At 48.4% G+C, this 18,525-nt stretch overlaps 1 protein-coding gene across 1 annotated transcript in view; it reads right to left on the reverse strand.

The window, feature by feature from the left end:
* Nucleotides 1–18,525, reverse strand: part of egflam (EGF-like, fibronectin type III and laminin G domains) — a 170,050-nt gene that overhangs the window by 30,230 nt on the left and 121,295 nt on the right. Inside the window, exons 17-19 of the mRNA XM_078560625.1 lie at nucleotides 16,054–16,165; nucleotides 4,685–4,801; nucleotides 3,447–3,627 (exon numbers count right to left, since the gene is read on the reverse strand). Coding sequence (XP_078416751.1) covers nucleotides 3,447–3,627; nucleotides 4,685–4,801; nucleotides 16,054–16,165 — 410 coding nt within the window. The remainder of the gene's footprint in view (nucleotides 1–3,446; nucleotides 3,628–4,684; nucleotides 4,802–16,053; nucleotides 16,166–18,525) is intronic.

The following is an 18,525-nucleotide window of genomic DNA, read 5'->3' on the forward strand; positions in this document are numbered from 1 at the left end:
TTTAGGAATTTAGGGTTACAGAACCAAGGTGGACAAATATAGAGTTCAGGTACAGAGGAGCCACAGCCTGAATAAATGGCAGAACAGGCTCGAGGTGCTGAATGGCCTCCTCCTGTATTTATATTCCTACCAGTGAATTTGAATCATGCGCCAAACTTACTTCTGTCTCAGTAATGGAGGCCTAGTTACCCATAATGCTTAGCTAAGGTGAACATGCTCTATTACCGGCAATGAGCTGAGCACAGGGTAGCACTCCCTCTAGGGGATGGCTACAACACTTCCATGTGGTGCCTGAGTGACAAAAGGTGTCATAAGATCAAGAGCAGAGGAACTCGAAGGGGGCAAATTCAAAATCATTGAAAACTGTCGGGGCCTGTTTCTATGGTGGTTAAGAAAACACATACGAACATACGAAATGGGGGCAGAAGTGGGCCATTCAGCCGCTCGGGCCTGCTCCATTGTTCAATAAGATCATTGCTGACCTGTTTGTGTTTCGAGTTCCACATTGCTGTCTAGCCCCGATGACCTTTGATTCCCTCGCCTAACAAGAACCTATCTACCTCTGCCTCAGAAATATTCTACGACCCCCACCTCCACCACCTTCTGAGGCAGAGAGTTCCAAAGACGCATGGGATCCTTTGCTCTATAAATAGGGTCAGTGAATACAAAAACTCCTCTACATTGGAGAGACCAAACGCAAACTGGGCGGCCGCTTTACAGAACACCTGCGGTCTGTCCGCAAGAAAGACCCAAACCTCCCTGTCGCTTGCCATTTTAACACTCCACCCTGCTCTCTTGCCCACATGTCTGTCCTTGGCTTGCTGCATTGTTCCAGTGAAGCCCAACGCAAACTGGAGGAACAGCACCTCATCTTCCGACTAGGCACTTTACAGCCTTCCGGACTGAATATTGAATTCAACAACTTTAGATCTTGAACTCCCTCCTCCATCCCCACCCCCTTTCCGTTTCTTCCCCCTCCCTTTTGTTTTTTCCAATAATTTATATAGATTTTTCTTTTCCCACCTATTTCCATTATTTTTAAATCTATAACTATAATACCCTGTCAGTCTCTCCACCCCACCCCCACTAGAGCTGTACCTTGAGTGTCCTGCCATCCATTCTTAATTAGCACATTCTCTTAGATAATATCACCACCTTTAACATGTCTTTGTTCCTTTGTCTGTGACATCTTTTGATTATCTGCTCCTATCACTGCTTGCTTGTCCCTACAACCACCATCCCCCCTTAACTTCTCTCTCCCCGCCCACCTTAAACCAGCTTATATTTCACCCCTCTCCTAACTATACTCAGTTCTGTTGAAGGGTCGTGAGGACTCGAAACGTCAACTCTTTTCTTCTCCACCGATGCTGCCAGACCTGCTGAGTTTTTCCAGGTAATTCTGTTTTTGTTTTGGATTTCCAGCATCCGCAGTTTTTTGTTTTTGTTTTTATATTAATACAAAAACTAGGAAGCCAAACTAAGCTAAGGCCTCAGATGGTGTAGTGTGTCCAATTCTGGGAACTGCACTTCAGGGAGGAGTTCAAAGCCCCGTGACAGGTGCAGAGGAGACTTACCAGAACGGTACTGGGGATGGGGGACTCGGTTATGTGGAGAGACAGAAGCTGGGATTGTTCACCTTGACCTGAAAGGTTGAACTCTTGTTTCTCTCCACAGATACTGCCGGACCCATTTCCAGTATCTTCTGTTTTGATGTAGGAGGGTTCAGAAGAACAGAGACTGGTTGGTTGGGTGACCTTCACTGAGAGTCACACGTTGTGGTACACAGGCAGCACCATTCTCATCCCTGTTTTAAGGACACCAGCCAGGATGCTCATGGGGCCCTGGGCTTTGGTTTATTGACTGGAGGGTTACCCATTGACAAACACTACCATGAGGTTCCAGCGAAAGGACACCAGGGTGGATCCTGGAGTTACTTACTGTTCAGACAATAATTTCCACATTCTGCAGTCCGTATGATGTAAAAGAAAAAACACAAGACAGGTTGTTAGCAATTAAGAGTTCACATCACACAAGCTAAACTTTGAGGGTGTGAGCGGCAACGAGGGAGATCAGATCGAGAATCACAGAATGGTTACAGCACAGGAGGCCATTCAGCCTGTCATGTCTGTGCTGGCCCTCCGAAGGAGCAATTCGCCTAGGCCACTCTCCCGCCTTCTCCCCGTAACCCTGCACCTTCTTCCTCTTCAGATAACAGCCTTGATTCCCTTTTGAATGCCTGGATTCACCTGCCTCCCCCACACTCTCAGGCAGCGCACTCCAGATCCTAACCACCCGCTGTCTGAAAAAGATTTCCCTCGTGTCGCTTTTGCTTCTTTTGCTAATTAACTGTAACTCTGCGCCCTCTCGTTCACGATCCTTCCGCCAGTGGGAACAGTTTCTCCCCTATCTACTCTGTCCAGACCCCTCATGATTTTGAATATCAGTATCAAGCCTCCTCTCGGGGAAACATTTTGACAAAAGCAGAACTGAGCAGCAGAATAAGGATGGTGAAGCGAAGAGCATTAATGAGGTTAAGTGACAATTCAATGGGTTTCTGGAGACAGGCAGGATTGAGGGTTATGATGTGCAAGCAGTTTGCACTAACACATTAATATCTCCTGTTTCAACACTTTATAACTATGCATTACCACTTCAACACCTTCTGTTTAGCTCCTATAACTTTATAAAACTCTGCTTAGGCCACGGCCAGAGTCTTGTGTCCAGATCTGGTCACCACACTTTAGGGAGGATGTCAGGGTCCTTGAGAGGGTCCGGAGGAGATTTACCAGAATGGTCCTGAGGTCGGGGGTTTAGTTACAAGGTTAGGTTGGAGGATCTCAGCTTGTTCTCCTTGAAGCGAGGGGGATTGAGGGGAGATTTGACAGAGGGGTACCAGATTAGGACAGGTATGGATAAGGTAGGCAAAGAAAATCTGTTCCATTAACTGATGGGAGAAGGACTAGATTTAGGGTTTTGGGCAAGAGATATAAGGGGTAAATGAGGAAGAACCTTTCTTTACCCAGCGAGTGGTGAGGACCTGGGACTCGCCGCCCACGAGGGCGGAGACGATGAATGATTTCAAAAGGAAATCGGATCTTATGGTCCTTTTGGGCATTTGAGGGAAATAGACTTGCAGAGCACTGGGGGGGGGTAGGGCAGGACAATGAAACTGACTGAACAGCTCCGCAGAGAGCCAGCACGAACTTGATGGGCTCAATGGCCTCCTTCTGTGCTGTAATGACTTCGCCTTTATAGTGTAACACCCCTTGTTGGGATTGAGCTGAACACTAACACTTTAATATCTCCTGCCGAAGGAGGGTGGGTGGCGTTTTGAGACGGATTGGCCATCTCCAGACTGTGTGGTGGAAAAGACTGGAGGGGCTGAATGGCCTCCCCCCCCCGTACCTCTATTCATCTCAGCAACATTTTCCCCGACCATTTCCTACCTTTCTGACACCGCAGCCCATCAAAGCCCAGCGGACAATCGCACTCGAAGGCATCGTGATGAGGGCGGCAGCTGCCTCCGTTGACACAGGGGTTGTTGACACACGGGTGGACTGCGTTCTCCACGTTCACACTCGTGCTGAAGTCCTGCTGGAGGTGGATGGTCCGGTCGTTCAGGATTATCTGGCAGAGGGACAAGGGAACACAGGGTTTCAGCACGGGAACTTCCTGGGTGGGGGGGACTGGACAATGGAAAATGGGAAAGCGGGAGACTCCACCAGGGGACTTGGGAATCGTACCGAGTCCTTGGAGGGGAGAAATCTCCTGAGGGGCCTCAGCAGCAGAGGGCCGAGGCTGGGTCAGAGCTCAGCAGCCTCACGGAGGTGGGACTGGACCAGTCTCAGCGACAGGAAAGATGTGGGGTCAGAGTGTCAGCCTGGGGTCAGACATGACATCAAGGTTGTAAGCAGTCTGTTTCAGACTCGGGGGGAGGGATGGAGTCGGTAACTAGGGAATGGAGTTTGGGGTGGGAACAGAAAACCATGGCCTCAGTCTCCCTAATATTCAATTGGAGGAAATTTTTGCTAATCCAGTACTGGACGTTGGATAAGCAGTGTGAGAAATGAGAGACAGTGGGGGGATCGAGAGAGATGATGGTCAGGTGCTGCTCAATGTACTCTGCGTATACACACACACACACAAACACACACACTGATACACTCACAACAGAGGCACATGCACACAACACACACACACTCACAATACATACACACACATTAACACACACAAACATTCACAACACAAAATGCACATGACATGAACACACACACACACGTGTATACATTCACATACATGTACAGACACGCCACACTTAGATACACACACACACTCACACTCACACTCACAGCACACACGCAGAACACATGCATGTACATGTACGCATTTACATGCTCTCCCACACACACAACATATGCATGGACACACACTCAACCTGCTCTCACCCAACATGCACACATGTCCCAGTGCTGCACTAGACAGGCGTCCTGGGACAGTTTCACATCATTGGTTCTTCTATCGCCACCCTGGTTAACTCAGCACCGTCTGCAGTGAGTGAACTGAGGCTTTGGGGTTCTGTGCTTTGCAGGAACAGACCTGGACATTGCGTTTCCCTCACAGAGAGTTCCCAGCCCAGGAACTAGCAGCAATTACACACGTTGTTTCGGACAGACTGAGTTCTTACATTCTGAATGCTTCCTGTGAAAGGCTGCAACACCTCAGAGTTCTTCCTTATGTTGTCGTAGTCAGGGATTCCTCCAAAGAATATATCGGTGTTACACTTAATCTGTGTGAACGCTCCCTGTTAGGAGGAGAGAATGGAACAGACATAACTACAGACTGTCCTCACGAGGAGACGCTGCTCTCAATATTGGTAAGGGAGCCCAGACCTCAGTTAGGGACTCATTCCCTCCCTCAGTAAGAGACTCATTCTCTCCCTCAGTGAGGGACTCATTCCCTCTCTCAGTTAGGGACTCATTCCCTCCCTCAGTGAGGGATTCATTCCCTCTCTCAGTTAGGGACTCATTCCCTCTCTCAGTTAGGAACTCATTCCCTCCCTCAGTGAGGGACTCATTCCCTCTCTCAGTTAGGGACTCATTCCCTCCCTCAGTAAGAGACTCATTCTCTCCCTCAGTGAGGGACTCATTCCCTCCCTCAGTGAGGGACTCATTCCCTCCCTCAGTAAGAGACTCATTCCTTCCCTCAGTAAGAAACTCATTCCCTCCCTCAGTGAGGGACTCATTCTCTCCCTCAGTAAGGGACCCATTCTCTCCCTCAATAAGAGACTCATACTCTCCCTCAGTGAGGGACTCATTCCCTCCCTCAGTTAGGGACTCATTCCCTCTCTCAGGGACTCATTCCCTCCCTCAGTGAGGGACTCATTCCCTCCCTCATTAAGGAACTCATTCCCTCCCTCAGTGAGGGACACATTCCCTCTCAGTAAGGGACTCATTCCCTCCCTCAGTGAAGAACTCATTCTCTCCCTCAGTGAGGGACACATTCTCTGCCTCAGTGAGGGACACATTCTCTCCCTCAGTGAGGGACTCATTCCCTCTCTCAGTGAGGGACTCATTCCCTCCCTCAGTTAGGGACTCATTCCCTCCCTCAGTTATGGACTCATTCCCTCCCTCAGTAAGAGACTCATTGCCTCCCTCGGTCAGTAAGGGACTCATTCCCTCCCTCAGTTAGGGACTCATTCCCTCCCTCAGTGAGGGACTCATTCCCTCCCTCAGTGAGGGACTCATTCCCTCCCTCAGTTAGGGACTCATTCTCTCCCTCAGTGAGGGACACATTCTCTCTCTCAGTGAGGGACACATTCCCTCTCAGTAAGGAACTCATTCTCTCCCTCAGTGAGGGACACATTCCCTCTCAGTAAGGAACTCATTCTCTCCCTCAGTGAGGGACACATTCCCTCTCAGTAAGGGACTCATTCCCTCCCTCAGTGAAGAACTCATTCTCTCCCTCAGTTAGGGACACATTCCCTCCCTCAGTGAGGGACTCATTCCCTCCCTCAGTGAGGGACACATTCCCTCTCAGTAAGGGACTCATTCCCTCCCTCAGTGAAGAACTCATTCTCTCCCTCAGTAAGGGACTCATTCCCTCCCTCAGTGAAGAACTCATTCTCTCCCTCAGTTAGGGACACATTCCCTCCCTCAGTGAGGGACTCATTCTCTCCCTCAGTGAGGGACACATTCCCTCTCAGTAAGGGACTCATTCCCTCCCTCAGTGAAGAACTCATTCTCTCCCTCAGTTAGGGACACATTCCCTCCCTCAGTGAGGGACTCATTCTCTCCCTCAGTGAGGGACACATTCCCTCTCAGTTAGGGACACATTCCCTCCCTCAGTGAAGAACTCATTCTCTCCCTCAGTAAGGCCAGGCAACAAATGTTTTTTTCTCTTCCCAGTTAGTGACCTTTTTGATTACAAATACTGTCTAGTTTGCTTGTTTGCTTAAAACTCAAAATAAGGTCAAAAAGTAACGTCTTAACGTATCACAACTGATGGTCGCTGTTTGTTTAGAAAAACATCGAATAAGTAGAAATTCAGCAGTTTGTAATCACCCTTATGCATTGGTTGTTTCGTGGAACCGGGTACAGATGGAGGAGGGGAGGGGTTGCTGAAGCGAGCAGATCTCGGGGGCGATTGACCAAATTTACTATCAGGATCTTCCTGCGCTCGGGAGGGTTGCTGGGAAGTGAAAATGAGCCAATTATGGACTGTTGCTATCAGAGAAATGAGCCAATCAGCAAGTGCGTACATGGCGAGGCGGGAAGCAGAGGCCTATCTAAGCTCGGTGTCCGTTAAGATCGAGGCTGTGGCCGTGGCTGGACAGGGGAGGCGGTCAGTCTGGTCAGCTATCCGAACGGAGAATGGACAAGGACGGATCGACCACCCGATCCTGATTTCCTTGGGGAAACCAAGCGACTAAAGCCCGGGGTGAATAGTCACTGGGATGAGCATTGTTGACCTGTCTGTAACAGAAATCACATAATAAAGCGCAGCTGTTTTGGGCAAAGTCTCGAGTTTTGGGTTATTGATATCCAGAGTGAACCTCCAAACACAGGTGGTAGGAATAGCCTACATGAGTTACATGGACTGGCCCATTTCCCCGAGGAGAGAGCATTAAGGAGTGATCTATTTGAGCTGTTTGGGATGATCAAAGTGTTTGATGGGATATAAAGGGGAGGCGGTGCAATTGTGGTATTGTGGGATTGGGACTGACTAGTATTCCCCAGAGACCCAGAGTAGTGCCCTGGGGACATGGGTTTCAACCCCACCATGGCAGACAGTAAAAATCTGCAATTAAAAGCCTAACGATGACCATGAAACCATCGCCGATTGTTGTAAAAAAAACCACCTGGTTCACTAATGTCCTTTAAGGAAGGAAATGTGTTGTCCTTACCCGGTCTGGCCTACATGTGAATCCAGACCCACAGCAATGTGGTTGACTTTTAAATGCCCTATGAACAAGGGCAATTAGGGATGGGCAATAAATGCTGGCCTAGCCAGTGATGCCCACATCCCATAAACAATTTTTTTTAAAAATAGACCTAGCTGACTAGGTATGTGTCTAGATGGGTATAAAGTACCAATTGGCTAAGCCATTGTGTGGAGGGACAGTTGAAACTGTCCTACAAGAGGCCTTTGCAAGTTATCCCAACTGGATATAGAAGCTTGTTTTAGTGTTTTTAATTCATTCACAGGATGTGGGTGTCGCCGGCAAGGCCAGTACTAGTCCCTATTCTTAGTTGTCCTGGAGAGGGTGGTCAGCTCTTGAACACAGCTGAGTGGCCTGTTAGGCCATTTCAGAGTCAACCTGGAGTCACATATAGGCCAGAAGGAGAAAGGGCAGCAGGCTGCCTCCACCAAAGAACATTAGGGCCATCGGGTAGTTACTTGATTAATTTTATTTAAATTCCCTCAGCTGCCGTGGTGGGGATTTGAATCCATGTCTCTCGATCATTAGTCCACTAACACAGCCACTATGCCACCATTCCCCTGGAGTGTGTATATGCTCAGCTATTATGTGTCACTACCCCAACATCTGATATTGTTTATTAAACCTGCCACAAACATTATTCATCAAGAAATTCTTCACCAATCAGATTCCTCAGTGTTGCTGAGGGGGATCCAAATGGAGGTTATTTCAGAATCCCGTCCTCCACCCCCAATTGTCCCTCTGCGAGGGGCACATTCCCTCCCTCGGCGAGGGGCACATTCCCTCCCTCGGCGAGGGGCACATTCCCTCCCTCGGCGAGGGGCACATTCCCTCCCTCGGCGAGGGGCACATTCCCTCCCTCGGCGAGGGACACATTCCCTCCCTCGGCGAGGGACACATTCCCTCCCTCGGCGAGGGGCACATTCCCTCCCTCGGCGAGGGGCACATTCCCTCCCTCGGCGAGGGGCACATTCCCTCCCTCTGCGAGGGACACATTCCCTCCCTCGGCGAGGGGCACATTCCCTCCCTCTGCGAGGGACACATTCCCTCCCTCGGCGAGGGGCACATTCCCTCCCTTGTAGAGGGGCACATTCCCTCCCTCGGCGAGGGGCACATTCCCTCCCTTGTAGAGGGGCACATTCCCTCCCTCGGCGAGGGGCACATTCCCTCCCTTGTAGAGGGGCACATTCCCTCCCTCGGCGAGGGACTCATTCCCTCCCTCGGCGAGGGACTCATTCCCTCCCTCGGCGAGGGACTCATTCCCTCCCTCGGCGAGGGACTCATTCCCTCCCTCGGCGAGGGACTCATTCCCTCCCTCGGAATGGGACATATTCCCTCCCTTGGCGAGGGGCACATTCCCTCCCTCGGCGAGGGGCACATTCCCTCCCTCGGCGAGGGGCACATTCCCTCCCTCGGCGAGGGACTCATTCCCTCCCTCGGCGAGGGGCACATTCCCTCCCTCGGCGAGGGGCACATTCCCTCCCTCGTCGAGGGGCACATTCCCTCCCTCGGCGAGGGGCACATTCCCTCCCTCGGCGAGGGGCTCATTCCCTCCCTCGGCGAGAGGCACATTCCCTCCCTCGGTGAGGTGTTCCCTCCCTCCCTCCCTCAGGATGATGGAATTAAGTTTAATTGTTAAACTGCTCTCTTCTTCTCATTCTTCCTGAATCAAAGGGTTTGGGCCTCATCAACCTCTTTGCATCCTCATTGCATTGAACTCAAGACTCATCACGTTATCTCCTGCTCTGATTAACTCTGTCCTCTGACCGGCAGCCTCTGACCTCCTTCCCTCCCTCAGACTCCATCAAGCTGGTCTCCTGGGTGGGGGTGGCTGCTGCATTTCACAAATAACAGAAGGGTCATTACATTGTGGAAGCTTTTTTATGGATACTGGGAAAAGCTAAGCTTACAATTACCATTTAAAAGTATTATAATTATTTAACATTATTTAGACGGCTAACTTCTGCAAACGAGTTAACAGAGAATCTTGATGCTGTGTTCAGAGTTTTGCGCTAACATTAGAAATGTGACTGGTTAAAGCCCAGGCAACAAATGTTTTTTCTCTTCCCAGTTAGTGACCTTTTTGATTACAAATACTGTCTAGTTTGCTTGTTTGCTTAAAACTCAAAATAAGGTCAAAAAGTAACGTCTTAACGTATCACAACTGATGGTCGCTGTTTGTTTAGAAAAGCATCGAATAAGTAGAAATTCAGCAGTTTGTAATCACCCTTATGCAATGGTTGTTTCGTGGAACCGGGTACAGATGGAGGTGAGGCGGGGTAGTTGCTGAAGTGCGCAGATCGAGGGGTTGATTGACCAAATTTACTGTCAGGATCTTCCTGCGCTCAGGAGGGTTGCTGGGAAGTGAAAGTGAGCCGATCATGGGCTGTTGCTATCAGGGAAATGAGCCAATCAGCAAGTGCGTACATGGCGAGGCGGGAAGCAGAGGCCTATCTAAGCTCGGTGTCCGTTAAGATCGAGGCTGTGGCCGTGGCCGTGGCCGGACAGGGGAGGCGGACAGTCTGGTCAGCTATCCGAACGGAGAACGGACAAGGACGGATCGACCACCCATAGAACCATAGAACACTACAGCACAGAAAAACAGGCCATTCGGCCCTTCTAGTCTGTGCCGAAATATTATTCCGCTAGTCCCATTGAGCTGCACCCGGTCCATAACCCTCCAGACCTCTCCCATCCATGTATCTATTCAATTTATTCTTAAAACTTAAGAGTGAGCCCGTATTTACCACGTCAGATGGTAGCTCGTTCCACACTCTCACCACTCTCTGAGTGAAGAAGTTCCCCCTAATGTTCCCCCTAAACCTTTCCCCTTTCACCCTAAAGCCATGTCCTCTCGTGTTTATCTCTCCTAATCTAAGTGGAAAGAGCCTACTCGCATTTACTCTGTCTATACCCCTCATAATTTTGTAAACTTCTATCAAATCTCCCCTCATTCTTCTACGCTCCAAGGAATAAAGTCCTAACCTGTTTAATCTTTCCCTGTAACTCAACTCCGTAAGACCCGGCAACATCCTAGTAAATCTTCTCTGCACTCTTTCAATCTTACTGATATCCTTCCTGTAGTTAGGCGACCAGAACTGCACACAATACTCCAAAGTTGGCCTCACCAATGTCTTATACAACCTCACCATAACATCCCAACTCCTATACTCAATACTTTGATTTATGAAGGCCAGTATGCCAAAAGCTTTCTTTACAACCCTGTCTACCTGTGACGCCACTTTCAGGGAATTATGTATCTGAACTCCCAGATCCCTTTGTTCCTCCACACTCCTCAGTGCCCTACCATTTACTGTGTATGTCCTACCTTGGTTTGTCCTTCCAAAATGCAACACCTCACACTTTTCTGCATTAAATTCCATCTGCCATTTTCTGGCCCATTTTTCCAGTTGGTCCAGATCTCTCTGCAAGCTTTGAAAGCCTTCCTTGCTGTCCACAACGCCTCCAATCTTAGTGTCATCAGCAAACTTGCTGATCCAATTCACCACATTATCATCCAGAACATTGATATAGACAACAAACAACAATGGTCCCAGTACAGATCCCTGAGGCACACCACTAGTCACAGACCTCCAGTCTGAGAAGCAATCATCCACTACCACTCTCTGTCTTCTCCCACACAGCCAATTTCAAATCCAGTTTACAACCTCTCCATGGATACCAAGTGTCTGAACCTTCTGAACTAACCTCCCATGTGGGACCTTGTCAAAGGCCTTACTAAAGTCCATGTAGACAACATCCACAGCCTTTCCTTCATCTACTTTCTTGGTAACCTCCTCGAAAAACTCTACAAGGTTCGTTAAACACGACCTACCACGCACAAAGCCATGCTGACTATCCTAAATCAGCCCTTGGCTGTCCAAATAATTATATATCTGATCTTTCAGAACACCTTCCAATAATTTACCTACTACTGACGTCAGGCTCACTGGCCTGTAATTACCTGGTTTACTTTTGGAGCCTTTTTTAAACAATGGAACAACATGAGCTACCCTCCAATCCTCCGGCACCTCACCCGTGGCTAAGGACATTTTAAATATTTCTGCCAGGGCCCCTGCAATTTCTACACTAGTCTCCCTCAAAGTCCAAGGGAATATCATGTCAGGCCCGGGGGATTTATCTACCTTTATTCACTGTAAGGCAGCAAGCACCTCCTCCTCTTTAATCTCTATATGTTCCATGACACTACTGCTTGTTTCCCTTCCTTCCTTATACACTATGCCAGTTTCCTGAGTAAATACTGATGCAAAAAAACTGTTTAAGATCTCCCCCATCTCGTGAGGCTCCACACATAGACGACCACTCTGATCTTCAAGAGGACCAATTGTGTCCCTTACTATCCTTTTACTCTTAATATACTCGTAGAAACCCTTCGGGTTTACCTTCACATTATCTGCCAAAGCAACCTCATGTCTTCTTTTTGCCTTCCTGATTTCCCTTTTTAGTATTTTCTTACATTTTCTATACTCTACAAGTACCTCATTTGCTCCTTGTTGCCTATAGCTGCTATACACCTCTCTCTTCTTCTTAACCAGGTCACCAATATCCCTTGAAAACCAAGGTTCCCTATGCCTGTTAACTTTGCCTTTAATCCTGACAGGAACATGCAAACTCTGCACTCTCAAAATTTCGCCTTTGAATGCCTTCCACTTACTGAACACATCCTTGCCAGAAAACAACTTATCCCAATCCACTCTTCCTAGATCCTTTCTCATTTCCACAAAATTGGCCTTTCTCCAATTTAGAATCTCAACTCGAGGACCAGACCTATCCTTATCCATAATTAGCTTAAAACTAATGACTTTGTGGTCACTGGACCCAAAATGTTCGCCTACACATACTTCTGTCACCTGACCTGTCTGGTTCCCTAATAGGAGATCAAGTATTGCATCCTCTCTCGTTGGTACCTCTATATATTGATTTAGAAAACTTTCCTGAACACATTTGACAAACTCCAAGCCATCCAGCCCTTTTACAGTATGGGAGTTCCAGTCAATATGTGGAAAGTTAAAATCTCCTACTATCACAACTTTCTGTTTCTTACATCGGTCTGCTATCTCTCTACAGATTTGCTCCTCCAATTCTCTCTGACTATTGGGCGGTCTATAATACAACCCTATTAGTGTGGTCACACCTTTCCTGTTCCTCAGCTCCACCCATATGGCCTCTGTAGACGAGCCCTCCGGGCTGTCCTGTCTACGCACAGCTGTGATATTTTCCCTGACTAGTAATGCCACTCCTCCCCCTTTCATCCCTCCCCCACTATCACGTCTGAAACAACGGAACCCCGGAACATTGAGCTGCCAGTCCTGCCCCTCCTGCAACTAAGTCTCACTAATAGCAATAACGTTGTAATCCCACGTGCCAATCCACGCCCTAAGCTCATTTGCCTTTCCGACAATACTCCTTGCATTGAAATAGATGCACCTGAGAACATTTCTATCACGTACAGACCCTTGATTTCTGTCTATACATGCATTCCTCGCTTGACCTTTATCCTCCTCCACCTCACTATCTGCTCTAACACTCTGGTTCGCCTCCCCCTGCAAATCTAGTTTAAACGCCCTGGAGCAGCACTAGCAAACCTACCCGCAAGGATGTTAGTCCCCCTCCAGTTCAGGTGCAAACCGTCCCGTCGGAACAGGTCCCACCTTCCCTGGAACAGAGCCCAATTGTCAAGAAACATGAAGCCCTCCCTCCTGCACCATCTCCTTAGCCACGTATTTAGCTGCATTATCTTCCTATTTCTCGCCTCACTAGCACGTGGCATGGTTAGCACTCCTGAGATCGTAACCCTGGAGGTCCTGTCCTTCAACTTTGCACCTAACTCCCTAAACTCTCTTTGCAGGACCTCCTCCTCCTTCCTATCCACGTCATTGGTCCCTACATGGACCACGACATCTGGCTGCTCACCCTCCCTCCTGAGAATACTGAGAACTCGATCCGAGATATCGTGGACCCTGGCACCAGGGAGGCAACAGACCATCCGGGATTCTCGATCTCTCCCACAGAACCTCGATCCTGATTTCCTTTAGGAAACCAAGCGACTAAAGCACGGGGTGAATAGTCACTGGGATGAGTATTATTGACCTGTCTGTAACAGAAGTCACATAATAAAGTGCAGTTGTTTTGGGCAAAGTCTTGAGTTTTGGGACATTGATATCCAGAGTGAACCTCCAAACACAGGTGGTAGGAATAGCCTACATGAGTTACATGGACTGGCCTATTTCCCCGAGGAGAGAGCATTAAGGGGTGATCTATTTGAGCTGTTTGGGATGATCAAAGTGTTTGATGGGATACACACACACACACACACACACACAGAAATAATTTCCTCTGGTTGGGGAGTCCAGAACAAGGGGGCAGAATCTTTAACTGAGAGCCAGGCCATTCCAGGGTGATGTCAAAGGCCACTTCTTCACACAAAAGGGGAGAGAAAATCTGGAACTCTCTCCCCCAGAAATCTGTCGAGGCTGAGGGTCAATTGGGGCTTTCTGATGAGATTGACTGATTTCTGTTGGGTTAGACTATCCACTAATATGAAGCAAGGGCAGATTAATGGAGTTGAGGCGCTGATCAGACCATCTAATTGGATGACACTACAGGCCTAAGGGGCCTCCTATTGTCCAGATGACTCTTAAAACCCAAACACAATGTCATCTCACCATTAGTTGTCTACTCTCTCCAAGCTCAGTGGCGTATAGCAATGTTCCTCACCCCGGACTCCTGAATAAAGCTGAATAGATCACATCTAGCTGAATAGATACAGATACAGACCCAGCTGAATAGATATAAAGGGGAGGCAGTGCAATAGTGGTATTGTGGGATTGGGACTGACTAGTATTCCAGAGACCCAGAGTAGTGCCCTGGGGACATGGGTTTCAATCCCACCATGGCAGACAGTAAGAATCTGCAATTAACAGTCTGACGGTGACCATGAAACCATTGCCGATTGTTGTAAAAAACCCACCTGGTTCACTAATGCCCTTTAAGGAAGGAAATGTGTTGTCCTTACCCGGTCTGGCCTATACGTGACTCCAGACAACAGCAATGTGGTTGGCTTTTAAATGCCCTATGAACAAGGGCAATTAGGGATGGGCAATAAATGCTGGCCTAACCAGCGATGCCCACATCCCATAATTTTTTTTAAAAAAATAGACCTAGCTGACTAGGTATGTGTCTAGATGGGTATAAAGTACCAATTGGCTAAGCCATTGTGTGGAGGGACAGTTGAAACTGTCCTACAAGAGGCCTTTGCAAGTTATCCCAACTGGATATAGAAGCTTGTTTTAGTGTTTTTAATTCATTCACAGGATGTGGGTGTTGCCGGCAAGGCCAGTTCTAGTGCCTATTCCTAGTTGTCCTGGAAAGGGTGGTCAGCAACCCTCTTGAACACAGCTGAGTGGCCTGTTAGGCCAGAACTGCACACAATACTCCAAAGTTGGCCTCACCAATGTCTTATACAACCTCACCATAACATCCCAACTCCTATACTCAGTACTTGATTTATGAAGGCCAGTATGCCAAAAGCTTTCTTTACAAGACAGGGTTGTAAAGAAAGCTTTTGGCATACTGGCCTTCATAAATCAAAGTATTAGGTATAGGAGTTGGGATGTTATGGTGAGGTTGGTGAGGCCAACTTTGGAGTATTGTGTGCAGTTCTGGTCGCCTAACTACAGGAAGGATATCAGTAAGATTGAGAGAGTGCAGAGAAGATTTACTAGGATGTTGCCGGGTCTTACGGAGTTGAGTTACAGGGAAAGATTAAACAGGTTAGGACTTTATTCCTTGGAGCATAGAAGAATGAGGGGAGATTTGATAGAAGTTTACAAAATTATGAGGGGTATAGACAGAGTAAATGCGAGTAGGCTCTTTCCACTTAGATTAGGAGAGATAAACACAAGAGGACATGGTTTTAGGGTGAAAGGGGAAAGGTTTAGGGGGAACATTAGGGGGAACAACTTCACTCAGAGAGTGGTGAGAGTGTGGAACGAGCTACCATCTGACATGGTAAATGCGGGCTCACTCTTAAGTTTTAAGAATAAATTGGATAGATACATGGATGGGAGAGGTCTGAAGGGTTATGGACTGGGTGCAGGTCAATGGGGCTAGCGGAATAATATTTCGGCACAGACTAGAAGGGCCGAATGGCCTGTTTTTCTGTGCTGTAGTGTTCTATGGTTCTATTTCAGAACCTGGCTAAGAGTCAACCCAGAGTCACCTATAGGCCAGAAGGAGAAAGGGCAGCAGGCTGCCTCCACCAAAGAACATTAGGGCCATCGGGTAGTTACTTGATTAATTTTATTTAAATTCCCTCAGCTGCCATGGTCGGATTTGAATCCATGTCTCTCGATCATTAGTCCACTAAGACAGTCACTATGCCACCATTCCCCTGGAGTGTGTATATGGTCAGCTATTATGTGTCACTACTGCAACATCTGATATTGTTTATTAAACCTGCCACAAACATTATTCATCAAGAAATTCTTACTCCACCAATCAGATTCCTCAGTGTTGCTGAGGGGGATCCAAATGGAGGTTATTTCAGAATCCCGTCCTCCTCCCCCAGTTGAATAGTGATGGCTGGAACTCACCTCCGCCATCCCCTCCACAGGCTGTTGGTCGTCTACCTGCAGGATGCCGTTCTTGGCCGTACGAGACACCTTCACCTCGTGCCAATGGTTCAGGGCAATAGGCTCCTTACTCCTGCGGAATGAAATAGTCTAATCAGCCAGGCAGGGAGTGCATGGGAGAAGGGCCGTGGGCCATCACATGATAATTATCAGATGTGTACCATCGTGTAATAGGCTAGGAGACACACCAGCTATTAAGGGGAAAGGTGGGTGGATGGGGTTGGGTTATATGGGGAGAGCGTAGGGATGAGGGAAACTGTGATAAGGTGGCATTGAGAGATACACAGAGAAGGTGGGATCGAGGGATATGGAGAGAAGGTGGGATTGAGGGATATGGAGAGAAGGTGGGATCGAGGGATATGGAGAGAAGGTGGGATCGAGGGATATGGAGAGAAGGTGGGATCGAGGGATACCTGGAGAAGGTGGAATTGAGGGATATGGAGAGAAGGTGGGATCGAGGGATATGGGAAAGAGTTGGGATTGGGGAATACAGGAGGAAAGTGGGATGAGGGATACGAGGAGAAGGTAGGATTGAGGGTTATGAGGCGAAGGTGGAATTGAGGGATACAGGGAAAAGGTAGGTTTGAGGCATATGGGGGGAAGGTGGGATTGAGGGTTACGGGGTGGAGGTAGGATTGGGGGATATGGGAAGAAGATAGGATCGAGGGGTGATTTGATTGAAGTATACAAGATCCTGAACGGCCTTGACAAGGTGGATGTCGAAAGGATGTTTCCTCTTGTGAGTGAGTCCAGAACTAGGGGGCACTGTTTTAAAATTAGGGGTCGCCCTTTTAGGACAGAGATGAGAAGAAATCTTTTCTCTCAGAAGGTTGTGCATCTTTGGAACTCTCTGCCTCAGAAGGCGGTGGAGTCGGGTCATTGAATATTTTTAAGGCTGAGGTAGATAGATTCTTGTTAGGCAAGAGAATCAAAGGTTATCAGGGTTAGATGGGAATGTGGAAATCGAAACACAAGGAGATCAGCCATGATCTCATTGAATGGTGGAGCAGGCTCGAGGGGCTGAATGGCCTACTCCTGTCCCTATTTCATATGTTCGTTGTCCTTAAGAAGGTGGGATTGAAGGATATGGGGGGAGAGTGGGAATGAGGGAGGGGAGGAATGTGGGATTGAAGGACAGAGCGAAAAGGTGGAATAGAGGGACAGGATGGGATTCAGGGATACGGGGAGAAGGCAGGATTGAAGGTTATGAGGAGAAAATGGGCAGGGAGGATGAAGGGACACGGTCAAGAGGTGATTGAGTTTTTAATTTGGACCTAGGACCGCGAATGTCAGCAAGGCTATTTGAGCATGGGAGGCATCACAGTTGAGCCCAAATTTCTCCTCCCTTCATGTTCAAACCCTGGCCTTTTCCTGGCACTGATTATTAATAAGCCTCAGCTGACCATGTTCCTCCCTACCTCTGGGAGTATTGTTCTGCTAACTGGCGTCCCCATTTGGATTAGTAAAGGGCAGATGTAGAAGATGGGAATTTGCTGCGCAATATGTTTTTTTATTCATTCATGGAGTGTGGACTTCACTGGCTGGGCCGGCATTTATTGCCCATCCTTTATTGCCCTTGAGAAGGTGGTGGTGAGCTGCCTTCTTGAACCGCTGCAGTCCATGTGGTGTGGGTACACCCACAGTGCTGTTAGGGAGGGAGTTCCAGGATTTTGACCCAGCGACAGTGAAGGAACGGCGATATATTTCCAAGTCAGGATGGTGAGTGACTTGGAGGGGAACTTCCAGGTGGTGGTGTTCCCATCTATCTGCTGCTCTTGTCCTTCTAGATGGTAGTGGTCGTGGGTTTGGAAGGTGCTGTCTAAGGAGCCTTGGTGAATTCCTGCAGTGTATCTTGTAGATGTTACACACTGCTGCCACTGTGCGTCGGTGGTGGAGGGAGTGAATGTTTGTGGATGTGGTGCCAATCCAAGTGGGCTGGATGGTGTCAAGCTTCTTGCATGTTGTTGGAGCTGCACTCATCCAGTGCAGCGAATGTTACTGGCCACTTGTCAGCCCAAGCCTGGATATTGTCCAGGTCTTGCTGCATTTGGACATGGACTGTTCCAATATCTGAGGAGTCATGAATGGTGCTGAACATTGTGCAGTTATCAGCGAAATTCCCACTTCTGACCTTATGATGGAAGGAAGGTCATTGATGAAGCAGCTGAAGATGGTTGGGGCCGAGGACACTATCCTGAGGAACTCCTGCAGTGATGTCCTGGAGCTGAGATGACTGACCTCCAACAACTACAACACCTTCTTTTGTGCTAGGTATGACTCCAACTAGTGGAGAGCTTTCCCCCGATTCCCATTGACTCCAGTTTTGCTGGGGCTCCTTGATGCCACACTCAGTCAAATGCAGCCTTGATATCAAGGGCACTCACTCTCACCTCACGTCGGGAGTTCAGCTCTTTTATCCATGTTTGAACCAAG

The sequence above is a fragment of the Cetorhinus maximus genome, chromosome 2 (genome assembly GCF_964194155.1).
Source record: "Cetorhinus maximus chromosome 2, sCetMax3.hap1.1, whole genome shotgun sequence".
Lineage (NCBI taxonomy): Eukaryota > Metazoa > Chordata > Chondrichthyes > Lamniformes > Cetorhinidae > Cetorhinus > Cetorhinus maximus.